Source organism: Microcebus murinus, chromosome 2, assembly GCF_040939455.1.
Source record: "Microcebus murinus isolate Inina chromosome 2, M.murinus_Inina_mat1.0, whole genome shotgun sequence".
NCBI lineage: Eukaryota > Metazoa > Chordata > Mammalia > Primates > Cheirogaleidae > Microcebus > Microcebus murinus.
In genome coordinates, this window is record NC_134105.1 from 109,200,296 (window position 1) to 109,217,006 (window position 16,711).

At 44.6% G+C, this 16,711-nt stretch overlaps 1 protein-coding gene and 1 non-coding gene across 2 annotated transcripts; both read right to left on the reverse strand.

The window, feature by feature from the left end:
* Positions 1 to 8,396: 8,396 nt before the first annotated feature.
* MPZ (myelin protein zero) lies at positions 8,397 to 13,560 on the reverse strand. The gene is made up of 6 exons (XM_012768587.2): positions 13,479 to 13,560; positions 10,869 to 11,035; positions 10,366 to 10,579; positions 9,997 to 10,132; positions 9,781 to 9,838; positions 8,397 to 9,649 (listed from the first exon to the last, which is right to left on the reverse strand). The coding sequence occupies exons 1-6, from the start codon at positions 13,543 to 13,545 to the stop codon at positions 9,548 to 9,550; spliced, it is 744 nt and encodes a 247-aa protein (XP_012624041.1). The 5' UTR covers positions 13,546 to 13,560; the 3' UTR covers positions 8,397 to 9,547.
* On the reverse strand, positions 11,300 to 11,430 carry LOC142869838 (small nucleolar RNA SNORA64/SNORA10 family). Its single transcript, XR_012918390.1, has one exon. It is a non-coding gene; the product is annotated as a small nucleolar RNA SNORA64/SNORA10 family (small nucleolar RNA).
* Positions 13,561 to 16,711: the final 3,151 nt, after the last annotated feature.

Sequence of the window (16,711 nt, forward strand, 5' to 3'; positions counted from 1 at the left end):
GAAAAGTAGAAGACAGATAACTATGGCACCTAAGCTTCTTGTGGTGAACTGGGTGTTGAATAACCACCTAACCATAACATTGTGTGTACACAGCAGTGAATACTCACAGCAACAGTAGGGAGACAACACCCTGAGAAAGTGGGTCCACCCCCAAGAAAGTGGGTCCATCTTACAAGATGCAATATGCGCTTTGAATGAAAGTCCATTATCTAGTGTTGTTTTCCCCATAGCTAGAAGATATGGGCTCAGGAGTCAGGGGGTGGAAGTGGGAGAAGCTCTTTTACTATTATACCTTATAACCCACTCATAGCATTTTTGTTTCCCAGTGACTTTCAGCTGTGCTGGTTTGGAAGACTTAGTCTCCAAATGGAGATTGCATCCACCAGTGAACATGGCAATGGGTTTCGTACCCTTGGAAGATGAGAATTGAAAGTCTTACTAATTTAGCAGTCTTAGCAGTCTTCCTTGTTAGCCTGTTAGCAGTATTACTAACAGGGTAACAAGGAAAATGAATTTCTAACTGGCAGCCACTCAGAGTGGTATGAACTCTGTTTCTAAGGTTAGTAACATGAATATGTCTCCTACAGAGATATTTACCTAGCAATGAAAAAAAGCTGAGCTAACAAAGGAAAGCGTAAATCTCTTTCGCCAGAGCTGATCAATTCACATTCCAAAAGGGAAAGGAGTCTCCAGGAGAGGGGGACTGAAAGGGTAAACAATCTGATCAACTGTCATTTTAGATTCACAACCTATAGACAAAAAGGGTTTTTGGGTTTTTTTTTGTTTTTTTTTTAGTTTGTTTAAACAGCCTTGAAGGGTTCCTAGGCCAACAGCAGAGGCACCAGCTCTTCAAGGAGAGACAGCACTAATGTCTCTCGCTATCAAAAACAAAGAAGAGCCCAGGTGCGGTGGCTCACGCCTGTAATCCTAGCACTCTGGGAGGCCAAGGCAGGCGTGATCCTTTGAGCTCAGGAGTTCGAAACCAACCTGAGCGAGAGCCATCTCTACTATAAATAGAAAGAAATTAATTGGCCAACTAATATATATATAGAAAAAATTAGCCAGGTATGGTGGCGCATCCCTGTAGTCCCAGCTACGCTACCTGGGAGGCTGAGGCAGGAGGATTGCTTGAGCCCAGGAGTTTGAGGTTGCTGTGAGCTAGGCTGACGCCACGGCATTCACTCTAGTCTGGGCAACAAAGCGAGACTCTGTCTCAAAAAAAAAAACCAAAAAAAAACCCAAACAAACAAAGAAGAAACCAATTCCTGTTATCAATCTGCTATGTGAGAGACAGAAAAGGATGAACTCAGCAGTTTCTCAGCTGTCCTCTACTAACTGGGCTACAATCACAAATCTCCCTCTACCCCTCTTCAGCTTGCCCTAACAGAGTCGTTTGGCCTCAGGGCCAGTGCCTTTTTTCTAGTGCTGTGCCCTCTTTCTCTTCTGAGAAAGAGTAAAATAAACTTGGTGCTTCTTTCTATCCTGAACTCTGTCAAAGAATTCTTTCTCATGCACATACGGGCTTCACACACTAATAAGAATGTCAAGAGGCAATTTGGGTTCTATAGGCTACTGATCTAACAGGCAAATAAAAGGATTATAGTAGTTCTCCCCATCCCCTTATGTGAGATTTTGCTGTTTGATGTTTCAGCTACCCACAGTCAACCTCGGTCTAAAATTATTAAATGGAAAATTCCAGAAATAAACAATTCATAAATTTTAAATTGCATGCCGTTCTAGGTAGCATGATGAAATCTTGCACCCTCTCACTCCATCCCACCTGGGACATGAATCTTTCCTTAGTCCAGTGTATCCACTACCTTCCCATTAGTCATTTAGTAGCTGTCTCAGTCATCAGATCAACTATGGAAGTGCTTGTGTTCACGTGACCCTTATTTTACTTAGCAATGGCCCAAAGTCTAAGAGTAGTGATGCCAGCATATTGTTATAATTGTTCTTTTTCATTAGTAGTTATTGTTGTTAATCTCTTACTGTACCTAAGTTATAAATTGAACTCTATCACAGGTATATACACACAGGAAAAAAACATAGTATATATAGGGTTTAGTACTATCTGTGGTTTCAGGCATCCACTGGGGGTCTTGGAACATATCCTCCATAGAGAAGTGGGGACTGCTATACTCCTCTGGCTGGTATGATTGATTTTGTTACCTCACAAATGGAAAGGTGCATTCACTTAGCATTTACGAGGCCAACAGACACAGCCAATTGGTTATAGCAGGTGGTTTTATTATTTGGCGCAAGTAAAGAGCACACTGGAAATAATTAGGGATAACCCTAACTGGAGATAACCTCAAGCACTTAAGTTTCGCCCGTGGTTGCAGGCTTGGTTCTTCTGGGCATGCTCAGGTTACATGACCTTTAACCTGGGGGTCCATGGCAACTGAAAAACAACTCACAACTTTGTTACATAAAAGTTGAGCCAGATTTGGTCTGGTGCAGTTACAATCCTGATTACTTAAGGGAAATTGAGTTGCTGTTCCACAGTGGAGACAAGGAAAGCTATTTCTGGAACCCAGGGGATTCTCTGGGAGCACCATTTAGTACTTCCATGCCTAATAGTAAAGGTTAATGGACAAATATAGCAATAACAAAAAAGGCAAGACAATTGAGAGCTCAGGCCTTGAGTCAGAAATGGAAGTTTGGGTCATTCCACCGGGTAAAGAACCCTGACCATCTGAGGTTCTGGCTGAGAGAGCAGGGAAGTACAGAAAATAGATGTCAATTATGGCTTCTTGAACAATTACAGAAATGAGCACTGCAGTAACTTGGCAAATTTTCTGTTTGCTTGTTATAGATAGCTGTTTATTTTATTTATTATTATTTTTTTTAATACTTTACTGATGGAAAATGGCTGAGGCTAAAAGAAAAATAAATTTGTAATAAAAAAAATACTTTAGTAATCCAGAGTCTCACTATTGTCCAAGTGGCCTCCTAGGCTCATGCGACCCTCCCTCAGTTCCCACTGGCGGGGACCCCAAGCAGGTCACTGCCTGGAAGGCTGGGCAGGGTGTGGCCCACAGGGGCAGAAACCAAGGAAACCCAGACCAGAGCTACCATGAGCAGCATGTGGGGACAGCGGGCTCTCTGGATGAAGGAGGGTTAGTGAATCCTAAATGCAGTTGTGGCTCCTGGAAGATGAGACGCCTTCCTCAAACAGCGTGTTTATTTGTTTATGTCAACCATTTTATTCATCTCTCTCCTTCCCATTTTAATATTATTGTGCAAATTGTTGAAAGTTAATACAATTTAGTATTTACATAACAATATTCCATGGGACTATGACTGAATTAACATAGTTAGATGGATGCAATCACTGTTGGCCTACTTGAGGAAAAGCTCTATGTGTGTAGCCTGAGCATGCCCTTCCTTCTCCAACCTCACTCCCACACGTGAATATTTGTCCAACAATTTCTTAGATTGGGGATAGCAAATTCATATGCTCAGAGTAGTCAGGCTGGTAAGGAAACAGAAGTGAAGATGCAGGCCCCACCCAAAGGGGGAAAAGAATATTCAGGTCAAGGTGATTGTTGCCTGGTGACAATCAAGAGTAGCATTAATTTGGATGAAAATACACACATTGTATGGGACAAACAAAAGATGTCTTTCATATTGTTGCAGTCTCTGCTTTAAAGTTAATTTATGCATTTCTCAAATGGTTAGGAGGAAAAACTAGGATAGTGTGTTTCAAGGAAGTTAAGAGATACTGCTACCAGAAAAAGAAAGTAGCTGATAATGAAACTGAGGGGTTAATTGGATCAGGTCTGCCTGCCCTGCTTGCTCTTTGGTTGGTTGCTTTTTTTTTTTGCCCCTTTTTCCATGAAGCTAAAGACTATGGTAACTGAAACTTAACCTTCACTGGCTACTTTACAGATAACATCCATAAGTCACCACAGTAATTGTCCCTTCAGTTGTTTTTTAGGAAGTTGGGCCAGCTCCTGTCTACTTCAAACCAGCTGAGATCTTTATTTTATTTTATTTTTTATTTTTGTGACAGAGTCTCGCTTTGTTGCCCAGGCTACAGTGAGTGCCATGGTGTCAGCCTAGTTCACAGCAACCTCAAACTCCTGGGCTCAAGCCATCCTTCTGCCTCAGCCTCCTGAGTAGCTGGGACTATAGGCATGCGCTACCATGCCTGGCTAATTTTTTCTATATATTTTTAGTTGGCCAATTAATTTCTTTCTATTTTTAGTAGAGACGGAGTCTCGATCTTGCTCAAGCTGGTTTTGAACTCCTGACCTTGAGCAATCCACCCACCTCAGCCTCCCAGAGTGCTAGGATTACAGGCGTGAGCCACCGCGCCCAGCCAAGACCTCGTTCTTTAAAAAAAGTACTGTCTTGTTTTCTTTTTTAATGATAATGGATGTAATGTTTCACATTTAATATGCTTTTTCATGATTTTCAAAAAATAGTCTTCATCATGTTTTGGTAGTTTCTATATTTCTATTCCTGTTTTACCTAGAATGTCTTTTAGGAATGGGTACTGAATGTTACCAATTTTTTTTAACATCTTTTGATATAATTATGTTTTCCCCTCTACGTTAGTATAGTGAATTTTATTATATTTCCTGATACTGATTCATTCTTTCATTCCCAGAATAAATTCATCATGGCCATAATTTATTGTTTTATTAATTCACTGTAGGATTCTATTTGCTAATATTTTATTTAGATTTTTTGTATGTATGTTCATAAATTGGGTTATAATTTTTTTGTTTTGAGGTTAACATTGAAAGAGGCTTTAAATTATTCTCAAAGTGCTCAAATGCCTGGTCAAAATTATTATTATTAATAATGCACTGAGGATTGTGAATGATTTATTTAAAAGTAATAATTAGATGAGATTCAAAGTTTCCCATATAACAATGCCATTTCCCTTCACCTGAATCATTATTCTAGGCTTTATTTAATGCTTTATTGCAGAGGAGAGAAAAGATGTGGCTTATGTTGGTGGGAATCGTGGAAAATGGACTCAGTCTGGGGTAAACCCATGAAAGTGTACAATGAGGCCAGGTGAGGTGGCTCATGCCTGTAACCCTAGCACTCTGGGAGGCCGAGTCGGGCGGATTGCTCCAGGTCAGGAGTTCGAAATCAGCCTGAGCAAAGCGAGACCCCGTCTCTACTATAAATAGAAATTAATTGGCCAACCAATATATATATAGAAAAAATTAGCCGGGCATAGTGGCGTATGCCTATAGTCCCAGCTACTCGGGAGGCTGAGGCAGGAGGATTGCTTGAGCCCAGGAGTTTGAGGTTGCTGTGAGCTAGGCTGACGCCATGGCACTCACTGTAGCCTGGGCAACAAAGTGAGACTCTGTCTCAAAAAATCAAAATAGAGGACTGGTGGGGGTGGCGTCCTCGGGGTTGCAGCAGCGCTTCCTCCTCGAGCCCCATGGGGCCGCTCGGGGTATCATTCTGGGGAGTGCGGGCAGGGCCTTCTTGTCTGCCCCGCTCTGCTTTTCCAAAGCCTCTTTGTCCTCGTGGTCTTCCTCCAGAAGGAAGAGCATCTCGGCCGCTGGGGTCATGGTTGCTTCGTCCCCCAGCGGCATTACCAACCTGGAAATTCCAGCCAGTTTGGGAAAGAAGTGATCAAAGGGCAAAACGGCAAGGAGAAAATGTCAGAAGAAATGGTCCCATTTCTAGGAGCTTCTTTAGAAGCTGCATCTGGTAACCTCTGCCTAGTTCTCATGGCCAGGACTGTGGACAAATATGGTCACTCAGAGCTGCAAGGAAAGCTGGAAGATGTGTCCTTAAAAAAACTGTTCACAGTACCAACTTGAACAAAACTCTAAGTTTGTTACTTTAAGGAAGAAGGGAGGAATAGACAGAGACAACTAGTTCTATCTGCCACAGTGTGCCACACAGCAAGTCTCCAGCAATTTTCTGTTTGAATCTATATCATGAAGACCATGCATTCTGTCTATGATGCAGGTAAACTAAATAACTTGTGGATCCAACACATCTTGATGTGAATTAGAAAATAGGTAGTACTTAACTATACTACTACTACATATCAAAACTTTTGTGACGTAAGTCAACCAGAATTTAGTGATATACAATCTTTAATACTTATAAATTAATAAGTTATGGCTCTTTAATAGATGAAACACCCTCTGGTATAAATAGTCACAGAACCATAACATTTATAAAGTTTGTCCCGTGTAACATGAAGAAAAATAAAAAATAAAATAAAATAAAAAGAAAGTGTACAATGCTTGTGAAAATGCATAGTGGAAAGGTTGGAAAATGCTTTCTAAAGTACCAGGAATCTTTTTTTTTTTTTTTTTTTTTTTTTTGAGACAGAGTCTTGCTTTGTTGCCCAGGCTAGAGTGAGTGCCGTGGCGTCAGCCTAGCTCACAGCAACCTCAAACTCCTGGGCTCGAGTGATCCTTCTGCCTCAGCCTCCCGGGTAGCTGGGACTACAGGCATGTGCCACCATGCCCGGCTAATTTTTTATATATATATCAGTTGGCCAATTAATTTCTTTCTATTTATAGTAGAGACGGGGTCTCGCTCTTGCTCAGGCTGGTTTCGAACTCCTGACCTTGAGCAATCCGCCCGCCTCGGCCTCCCAAGAGCTAGGATTACAGGCGTGAGCCACAGCGCCCGGCCAGTACCAGGAATCTTGATGGAATCAGAACTATTAAAGTAATTGGGTAAACTGAGCTAGCAAAGTGCAGGAGGCAGATAAATTTTAGAATAAAAGTGTAATTAAATGAGAAGCTTTGGGCTATGCTATATCTCAGAAGTGACACAATGTCTCATTTGACTCTCGTAACAGCTAGGAAAGTTTAAGCAGGGTACACAGCTGCAACTATCTAATGAATAATGGATAGTTTAGTGTTTTAACTAATAAAGACTCTTGAGCTTATTGCATGTGGCTGCTCTGTGTTAAAGAAAAAAAAAAAGAATCTTGAGCTTAGATGTTCCCAATTGTATTGAGTTGTGACTAAGCATCCTCTCCTACCCTCTAAAAACTATATATAGAATCTATTAGCTTTTATATTAAAATGAATTCAGATTAAATTTTCTTTTACTATTTATTTTTTTAGAGACAGGGTCTTGCTTTGTCACCCAGGCTGAAAGTGCAGTGGTGCAATCACAGCTCACTGTAACCTTGAACTCCTGGGCTCAAACAATCCTCTTGCCCCAGGCTCTGGTATAGCTAGGACCACAAATGCATGCCACCATGTCTGATTAATTAATTTTTGTAGAGATGGGGTTTTGGTAATGTTGACCAGGCTGGTCTTCTTGGCCTCAAGCTATCTTCCTATCTCAGCCTCCCAAAGTGCTGGGACTATAGATGTGAACCACTATGCCTAGCTAATTTTTCTTTTAAAAGAAATGGAAGACACCCCTCAAATAATTGGAAGCACTTTGAATTTTGGCAAAGCTGGTGTTGATCATATCTTTAGCCTCTTAAGAAAGGGAAGAAATGACTTGTGGGTATCTTGGTTTTTTGCCATTAGAGACCACCCCCCAGGGGAAAATGATACATTACAGTTTTGAACAATCATTTAAGAATTCCAAGATATTAGTGGTGTGCCTGAATTGACATACCAACAAACTAATGAGGTATCAATAGTATACCTAAGATATTGTACAAACAAAACAAAAGTGTGTGTGTGTTTAGAAAGGTGCATGAGATTTGTGCTAGATTGTAAAGTACATTCTCTTTTTTTGAGACAGAATCTCACTTTGTTGCCTGGGCTAGAGTGTTGTGGCATCGGCCTAGCTCACAGCACCCTCAAACTCCTGGGCTCAAGTAATCCTTCTGCCTTAGCCTCTCGAGTAGCTGGGACTATAGGCATGTGCCACCATGTCTGTCTAATTTTTTCTACATATTTTTACTTGTCCAGTTAATTTCTTTCTATTTTTAGTAGAGATGGGGTCTCACTCTTGTTCAGGCTGGTTTTGAACTCCTGATCTTGAGTAATCCTCCCACCTTGGCCTCCCAGAGTGCTAGAATTACAGGCGTGAGCCACTGCATTCGGCCAAAGTGCATTCATTCTTTTAGACAAAAGCTAGAAACAAATATTAAGCACCTTAATATTTAGTTGTATACCAACTGATAGTTTACAGAGATTTCCAGACACAGGGTCTCATTTGATTCCCACAAAACCCCTGAGAATTAAATGAGGTAGGTATCTTGTTTACAGGTGCATAAATAAGCTTACCAAAGCCAAATAACCATCCTGGGTCACACAGCTAGTGACTTACTAGGATTTTCTATTTCACATTTTTTCCCACCATATTATATAAGCTTATACCAAAAACCAAACAACAATTGAAACCAAGCACGGAAGTTTGTGGATGGGGTAGGGGGCAGGGATTATTCCCAGTAGAACTAGGAAATTCAAGATGGAGGCAGCAGCTTCTGGAAATGTCAGTTTTATTAAACATTTATGGACATTTGGAGGTTTGAGAAGAAATATACAGAATATAGAAAAATCCTAAGAATCCCATGTGGCTAGAGTGTAGCCTCTTCCTTTCCCCTCTCCTGGTTCCCATTTGTTTTCCTGCTTTCTGTTTGGTTGTTTAAACATCATTTCTTAAGGCTCCTTTGCCCCCTCTTCACCGCCTGACCTGTGAGGATCCTGATCTCTCTCTCTATCCTTCCCCAAGACCTTGAGTCCCAGAACAGTGCTCCAAAGCAGTCAGGGGGCACCAATGCTATAGCCAGGGTTTGAGAATCAGGCCCCTCTGCTTGGGCTGGCTCTCCACTAAGGACTTAACAGGGGTGAGGAATTGCAAAAGCCACATGACGTCATTGGTCCTCAGTCATGGGAGTAAGGACAGAGCATGGGCACAGGTAAACAAACAAACAAACAAAGCATGGATTAAAAATAAAAAATAATCAACAACCTAAACAAACCCTGAAGGAGAGTGTGATCTGGGTGATCTGGGAGTTAGCTGGGAGGATAGAGTATGAAGCTGAGCCACCTGATAGAGGGGAAGGAGGAGGGGGGACAGAAGTAGAAAGAACCAGAGGGACAGGCTAAGGGGTGCAGGGGATGGGAATGCCAGGTGGCCTGAAGTTGAGGCAGAGGGTATCAAGGTCCCTTTCTTCTCAGTGCCTGAGGGACAGGCACCAAACACACAGCCCTTGGGGCAGATGAGGGGTGGGATCAGCCCCTGGGCTCCCAGAAAGCCAAGGGGTGGAGGTGGCGGAGAATACAAGCGCCTAGGGAATGAATTCTGGAATGAAACTTACATCTCAAAGGGAAGTGAGGGCAGGGCAGGGCGGGGCGGGGGGAGCAAGAGAGGAAAGCACCTAGACGGGAATAAGAGGAGCCTAGGTCTCCCTGCTCCAGCAGGGCCTGGTGGGTGGTGATCACTTGTCCGAGTCCAGGCCTATCATGTTCTTGAGGGCGTTTTTGAGGCTGGTTCTGCTGGGGGACTTGACAGCTGGCCGGAGCTCCGAGCTCTGCTCGTCCTTTCGTAGTTCCATCTCGATGACCACCACCTTAGAGCCTTTGGCGGACTCCGCCCCTAACCCCCGATCCCCCGCCCGGCCCGCTAACCGCTATTTCTTATCCTTGCGAGACTCCCCCAGGCCCTTGGCCTTCTTCTCACTGGCGGTTTTGGCGCTTCTGGTGTGGTCCAGCATGGCATACAGCACGGGCGTCTGGGGGCAGGGGTGCGCACATCAGTCACCGATCTGGTGGGGCGTGACCGTCTGCATCCCACCCCTCACAGCTGCCCCGCGGCCCCCAGGGTTCTCCGCCCCAGCTCATCCGGGCCCCGAGTGCCGCTCACCTGCCGCCCGCGCTTCGTATCCTTTCCAGTCTTGTGCAATTTCCCCTTCTCCATGGCACTGCGGAAAAAGGGGGCGCTGTGGGTTTGGCTGGTCCAGAACCCCCTGCACAGCGGACACAGCTGCTTCTTCCCTTTGGCCCTTGCACCCTCTGAAGCACCCTCCGCCCAGATGGGGGTGGCGGGTTAGCGGGAGGGGAGTCAGGCCCCGCCCCTTACCTGAGCCTCCTCTGCAGGGCCGCCTGCCTGCGCAGCCAGCAGTACCGAACCAGGTAGAAAAGCAGCAGCGCCAGCAGCACCACCCCGAGGACACCCCCGATCACGGCTCCCAGCACCACCCCGTATCTAGTTGGCACTAGGAGGGGAGGGAAAAGAAGTGGGCGGATGAGCAGGGACCTGTATCTCTGATTTATAGTCCCACACCTGTTCCCTGCGGTTGAGGATGTAGGACTCTCAGCTAAGGCTGCCTTCTGCCCACCCTCCTAGAGCCAAGGTCATTAGGCTGGGCTTTTTGCCTCTTTCCTCTCGCCTATCGAGCCTCCCACGTCCCCTCTCTGAACTGCCTCCCAGACCCCTGTCCCTTCACACCTTTTTCAAAGACGTAGAGTGTGACCTGAGAAGTCTTGCCCACTATGTCTGGAGGGTTTTTGACGTCACAAGTGAAAGTGCCATTGTCACTGTAGTCTAGGTTGTGTATGACAATGGAACCATCCTTCCAGCGAGGGTCCCCTACCCACTGGATACGCTCTTTGAAGGTCCCCACCTCATCGATGTAGGGTTGTCCCTTGGCATAGTGGAAGATCTGTGAGGAGCAAGAGGAAGCATGTGAAAGAACCCCAGTGAGAACAGGGCTGTCAAAGCTTAGCTCCAGGCTCGCAGTAAGGGATCTTGGCATGAAGAGGGTAGTTGTGGGGGAGGGAAGACAATGCACACAGGCCCTAGTCAGAGTGACAAAGCTTGCCACTTACCTTGCCAAAGTTGGAGTTGTGGCTCATAAAGGATATTCTCCTCCTCAGCCCAAGTTCTCTTTTCTGTTGTTCTTTGAAGAACCCTTTCTGTTATCCAACCCCAGGATTCCCACAGACACTCACCGAAATGGCATCTCGGCCCCCTTCAGGCTGGTAGCGCCAGGTGAAGGAGATGTCATCTGAGACCCACTCACTGGACCAGAAGGAGCAGTGCAGGGTCACCCGGGAGCCCACAGCACCATGGACCTCCCTGTCCGTGTAAACCACAATGGCCTGGGCGGGGGACAGCACTGCAAGCACAGAGGGAGAATCAGATACATATGTGGGCCCAGTAAGGGCTATAGAGGGAGTGACATCAATAGGAAATCAAAGGCTGAGTCATAGGTCAGAGGCCATAGCAAAGATTAGGAAAGAAACAATAAATTCTGAGGCCCAAATAGTTCTCTGCACTGAATAGATGCACATTAATGCTGTGTCTGTTCAAGCTCTTTGGCATGGCTGTAGAGGAAATGAAATCATCAGGAACAGAATTCTCTTTCTTTTTTTCTCCCAGGACCTGTGGTACCCCTCAAGGAAAGAGAAACCACTATAAGGCCAATCTGAGGTCCCCAGGAGATCTTTTCTGTCTCTCATCATGAAAGTCATGCAGGTGAAGCTGAATGTAACTTTGCAGAGTAGAGAGAGAAAGCATTCTCCAAAGGACTTCTAGAAGTTGAATTTTGTTACCAAGTTTCACTTTCCCTTTGAGTCAGTATCTAACTCTTAAGCTATCCTTTAGATACAGAGTTTTAATTTTTTTTAATTTATTATAAATCATACAGGTAATACATACTGCATTCTTTTCATAAACTATTCAAGCAATAGAAATAAAGCTAAAGTCTCCCTTAACACCCACCTAACCAATTCCTTTCCTATAGTCAGTTCCTTCCCAGATATAACCACTGTTATCAGTTTAATATGTATGCTTTTCCTAAGAATCAAACTCAATATAAACTCAATAAATTCAAGATATACATGTACTTATAACAAATAGTTTTATTTTGTGGAGCTTTCTATTTTTACATACACATTGCATTATATTCTACTTTTTTTTTTTGCTTAAGAATATATATATCTGAGAGAGCTTTCCATGTTGATATATAGACATCAATCTTAATTTTAACAGCTGCGTAGTATTTCACAGTACAGCAAACCCAAATTTTTTGCAGAAAAAAATGAAGCTAACTAGAGAGTGTAAATCTTCTTCCCTGGCACAACTGTCTTTGCTGCTGAATCCCTGGTTGCCACACAGCTTGCTCTTGACTGGGGTGACAGGGAGGAAAGGACCTTATTTACCCCTCTCAGCTGGGTGCAGAGCAAGACCCTATGCCCAGAATTCTGCGTGTGAGTATTCTGTGGTTTAACAGTCCTTACCCTCCTTTTGGCCATCTGGCCCAATGCCGCCCTCAGGACTCACCCACACAAGGAAGGTCATTCCAAAAAGACTGTGTGTGGGGGCTGGCCCTGGGTAGGGCAACTGTAGACCCTTTTGTTCTATAGGAGGAGGAGGAGGCCACCAAACAAACAAAGTCCCATTGTCAGACCAATGTTGGGGGGCTTATGCCACCCCCACCCCCATTGTCCTGAATTTCCCACCTCAGCATGCAATATCATTTACTCACCTCCTGGGAATTCTGTCTTAGAGCCTTCTTGGGAATCCCCAATGTAACTAAGGAGGTTATTCACTGGATTTAACTTCTATTCCTCTTATTATAACATCAGCCATTGCCCTTCTCAGCTTCACTCAATGGTTCTATGAATGGTACAGGTGTTGAGACAGAACTTTCCCTCCCCTTTATGCTCCAAGATTTCTTCTCCCCATTTCTCTTACCATGCCTTTTTCCAATTCCCTGTCCTTAACATTTTCCCAGGGTACCCTAGAAGAGTCCAGTACAGCTCAGAAGAGTCTAGGACTCAAGGAGCTGACAGCAGAGAACCTTGGGCATTCTCACCAGCTCCTCTTCCTCACTGTCCCCCACCCCCACCCCAGCTTGCCAACACTGCTCATTGATTGTGCTAGGCTTCAGGGCAGTTCAGAGAAGGAAGGATCCATTCGAATTACCTTGTTTTGACCTTCTCTTGCTCACCCACCATCTGCCAGGGGGCAAGGAAAGGGTTGGTCAACTTGCAAAGAAAGATAACTTTAGAAGGATAAGATCTTAGCACCTCATAGAACTTCCCTTCTACTCTGTTCACCCACATAATAGACAAGGAGCCACAGAGAGAAACTGAGGCACTAAGAGTCAAAGTATCCGAGGAGCTAAGATCACAAACCTTAGGCTCCCTCCTTAGATCACACTGTCTGACTTCTCTCTTCTGGGAAACTAAGGTTAGGTTCCTCTTATACTACCAGGTGATGAATGGGGACCAGAACCCAGGTGATTGACCTGCTCCTTCTCATGCTCAAACACTGCTTCCTCCCAGACTCTTAGCATGGCTCTGGGGGCATGTTACTGATTTCCAGCCTGGGTCCAGCCATGCCCACACAGGGAAGCTCTCTGCACACTTTCTCTTAACATTTCTTTTACAGAATACCTTTACTGCCTCCTTCCAAACATGCATTTTTTTTTCTCTCTGAATATAACGTCACCTTCCTTCTCCTGCTTACTCTTTGATAGTTCAGTGAAGGCAGGGGGAGGTTGCTGAGAGACAACCTGAGTCCCAAGGCTCACAGACTGGGGTGGCTCCACTTACCCAAAGAAGAGAAGAGCAGCACAGCCAGGATAGGGCTGGGGCTGGATGAGGGAGCCCCAGGAGCCATGGCTGGGGCAGGGGCAGGGGCCCAGAGCGTCTGTGGGGTTGAGAGAGTGGGGGACCAGGAACTGAGCGGGGGTTCCTGGAACCTGCTTAAAATCCCCTGGTTCCTCAGCATGAGGGGGCTGTCCTGAGCCAGGAACCAATTGCAGCCTGGCATGTGCAGTTGAGAGGTGGTGGGGAGGGGGGCAGAGAGCAGGGAGCAGAAGGGGCATTGTATAGTCTGGGTAGAGGGGTGGGGGACACATACCACCCCATACACAGAGGGCTTTGTGTCTACTGGCCTCCCTCTGCCCCAGTGGAATGTTGGGGGGGTGGTGAGAGAGAGGGACAGAAAAAGGGACACGGACACACTTCTCTGAGGGATAGATAGGCAGGAAACCTCATTCCAAAAGCCATAAAAAGGGATTCCTCCTTAGCCTTCTTGCCTGAGAGCAGCTACCTCAGAGCTCTAGGAACTAGAGGCAGGTTTCCCCTAGAGAATGCTAAAAATAGGATATCCCTTGTTATCTTGACTATCATGGGCTGCATTATAGACTTCTTGAGATGACCAGGTCCTTTGAGAGTCTTTTTTCCTCCTCTATCTTCCTGCATCCTGGGTGATTATTCCCAGATAGAAGCTTTTCTTCACTGGAATATTTCCAGGGAAGAAGCCCCTGACCTTTCCCTCTTTGCCAGGAACTCCTTCAATGTGTTGTGCTTCAGTTTTAAGTCCATTTTAATTTAGAGCAAGGTGATAAAATTATATTGAGTGCCAGCTATATGTAAAGTATGAGAATGTAGGTAATAGAAGGAGGAATAAAAATTAAGTCCCTCCTATAAGGAGTTTAAAAATCTAGTTTGGAGGCTGGGCATGGTGGCTCATGCCTGTAATCCCAGCACTTTGGGAGGCTGAGGCAGGAGGATTGCTTGAGGCTGGGAGTTTGAGGTTGCAATGAGTTATGGTTGCGCCACTGTACTCTACCTAGGACAACAGAGTGAGATTTTGTCTTAACAAAAAATCCAGTTTCAGGAGGTGGAGGTGGGAGCAATTAGAAGACAAACCCATCAACAACCAAATATAACAAACCATGATACTCACTTTAGTAATTGACAAAGTGCTGCTAGGAGTACAAAGGAGGGCACACACAGCTGCAACATCAGGAAGATCAAGTTATATGAGAAATTAAAAACAAAAATAAGTTTCATTTAATAAATAAAGTTCAGAGAAAGGAGTAGTCATGTCCAGGAGGCAATGCTAGATAGGGAATAAACTTGAAGGATTGCCATTTTGGAAAAGGAGGTAGGGAAGGTAACCAGACAGAATAGCAAACACAAAGACAAAGAGGTGATAAAGTGTGTGTGTGTGTGTGTGTGTGTGTGTGTGTGTGTTGGGTATGTTTGTGAAGTACTGAGCATATTCAGGGCAGATCTTGTGCCATGCACTTTGACTTGATTTGGAGGAACTTGAAGTGGCATACAGGCACTGGACTTGTCCATGCATAACAAAACTGGACAAGAAAGTTGAAGCCATTTTGTGAAGGGCCTTAGATGACATACTAAAGAGGGTGGATTTAGTTTGGTTTACCATGAGAATCTCCTGAAGGTTTGAGCTGGCATTAGGGCTGGGAATGTCTACACAACCAGAGCTGATTTTTTCTTTTTTGAGATAGGGCCTTGTTCTGTCACCCTGAGTAGAGTGCAGTGGTGTCATCATAGCTCACTGCAAACTCCTGGGCTCAAGAGATCATTCTGCCTCAGCCTCCAGAGTAGCTGGGACTACAGGCACTCACCACCACACCCAGATAATTTTTTCTATTTTTTGTAGAGATAGGGTCTCGATCTTGCTCAGGCTGGTCTTGAACTCCTGAGCTCAAGCTATTTTCCCCGCTCAGACTCCCAGAGCACTAGAATTGCAAGCCTCCTTGGGATCATCTGAAATGATTTTGCTTTTCACTGAGCCTCCCATATTCCCATCTGGAATTGTTTTCCCTTCTTTCTTCTCTCTCCTTTCTCTCACCTCAGGCCTTGGCTAGAACCTGTTTCTTCCTCCTGGTTACTTCTAAGATAAGCTGATGATAAAGGGCTTGATTTATCTTGGGTTTGACTTTCAATGTGATTCATTCATTTCCATAACTCCTCTAGTTATGGGTTCTAGAAGTTACTTTGAGTGGGATGGTCATTGTTGATTCTGCTATGAGACCATTTGCAGGCTTACCCGTGTAAGGCCACAGTCTCTTGGTACCTTCCTGGCTTCTGCTTAGACCACAGTCCTGGGAGGTTTGGTGAGTAGTATTAGATTTGGGTTGTGGAGCTCTAAATATGGGGCTTGATCATAAACTCCACATTTTTGTTTCATTTTGTTTTTTGAGACAGAGTCTCCCTTTGTTGCCCAGGCTAGAGTGAGTGCCGTGGTGTCAGCCTAGCTCACAGCAACCTCAATCTCCTGGGCTCAAGCAATCCTACTGCTTCAGACTCCTGGGTAGCTGGGACTACGGGCATGTGCCACCATGCCCGGCTAATTTGTAATCCCAGCTACTCTTGAGACTGAGGCAGGAGGATCGCTTGAGCCCAGGAGTTTGAGGTTGCTATGAGCTAAGCTGATGCCATGGCACTCTAGCCCAGGCAAGAGAGTGAGAATCTGTCTCAAAAAAAAAAAAAAAATCACTTTCTCCTTATTTATCTACCTGCTTTATCTATATTCTTTTCATGGAATAGCTACTTTTTTTTTTTTTTTTTTTTTTTTTGAGACAGAGTCTTGCCCTAGCTCACAGTAGCTGGGACTATAGACATGCACCACCATGCCTGGCTAATTTTTTCTATATATTTTTTAGTTGGCCAATTAATTTCTTTTTATTTCTTTTTAGTAGAGACAGTGGTCTCGCTCTTGCTCAGGCTGGTTTCAAACTCCTGACCTTGAGCGATCCACCTGCCTTGGCCTCCTAGAGTGCTAGGATTACAGGCGTGAGCCACCACGCCCACCGGGCCTAGCTACTTTCTTTTTTGTATTAATCTTTCTTTCTCTTTTAAGAGATGGGATCTCCCTCTATTGCCCAGGCTGGCTTCAAACTCCTGGCCTCAAGTGATCTTTTGGCCTCAGCCTCTCAAGTAGCTGAGACTACAGGCATTTTATTGATCCTTCTAAGGCTATAAAGGACAATATGTTTGAGGACAATATGTTTGTAGCTTTGAAT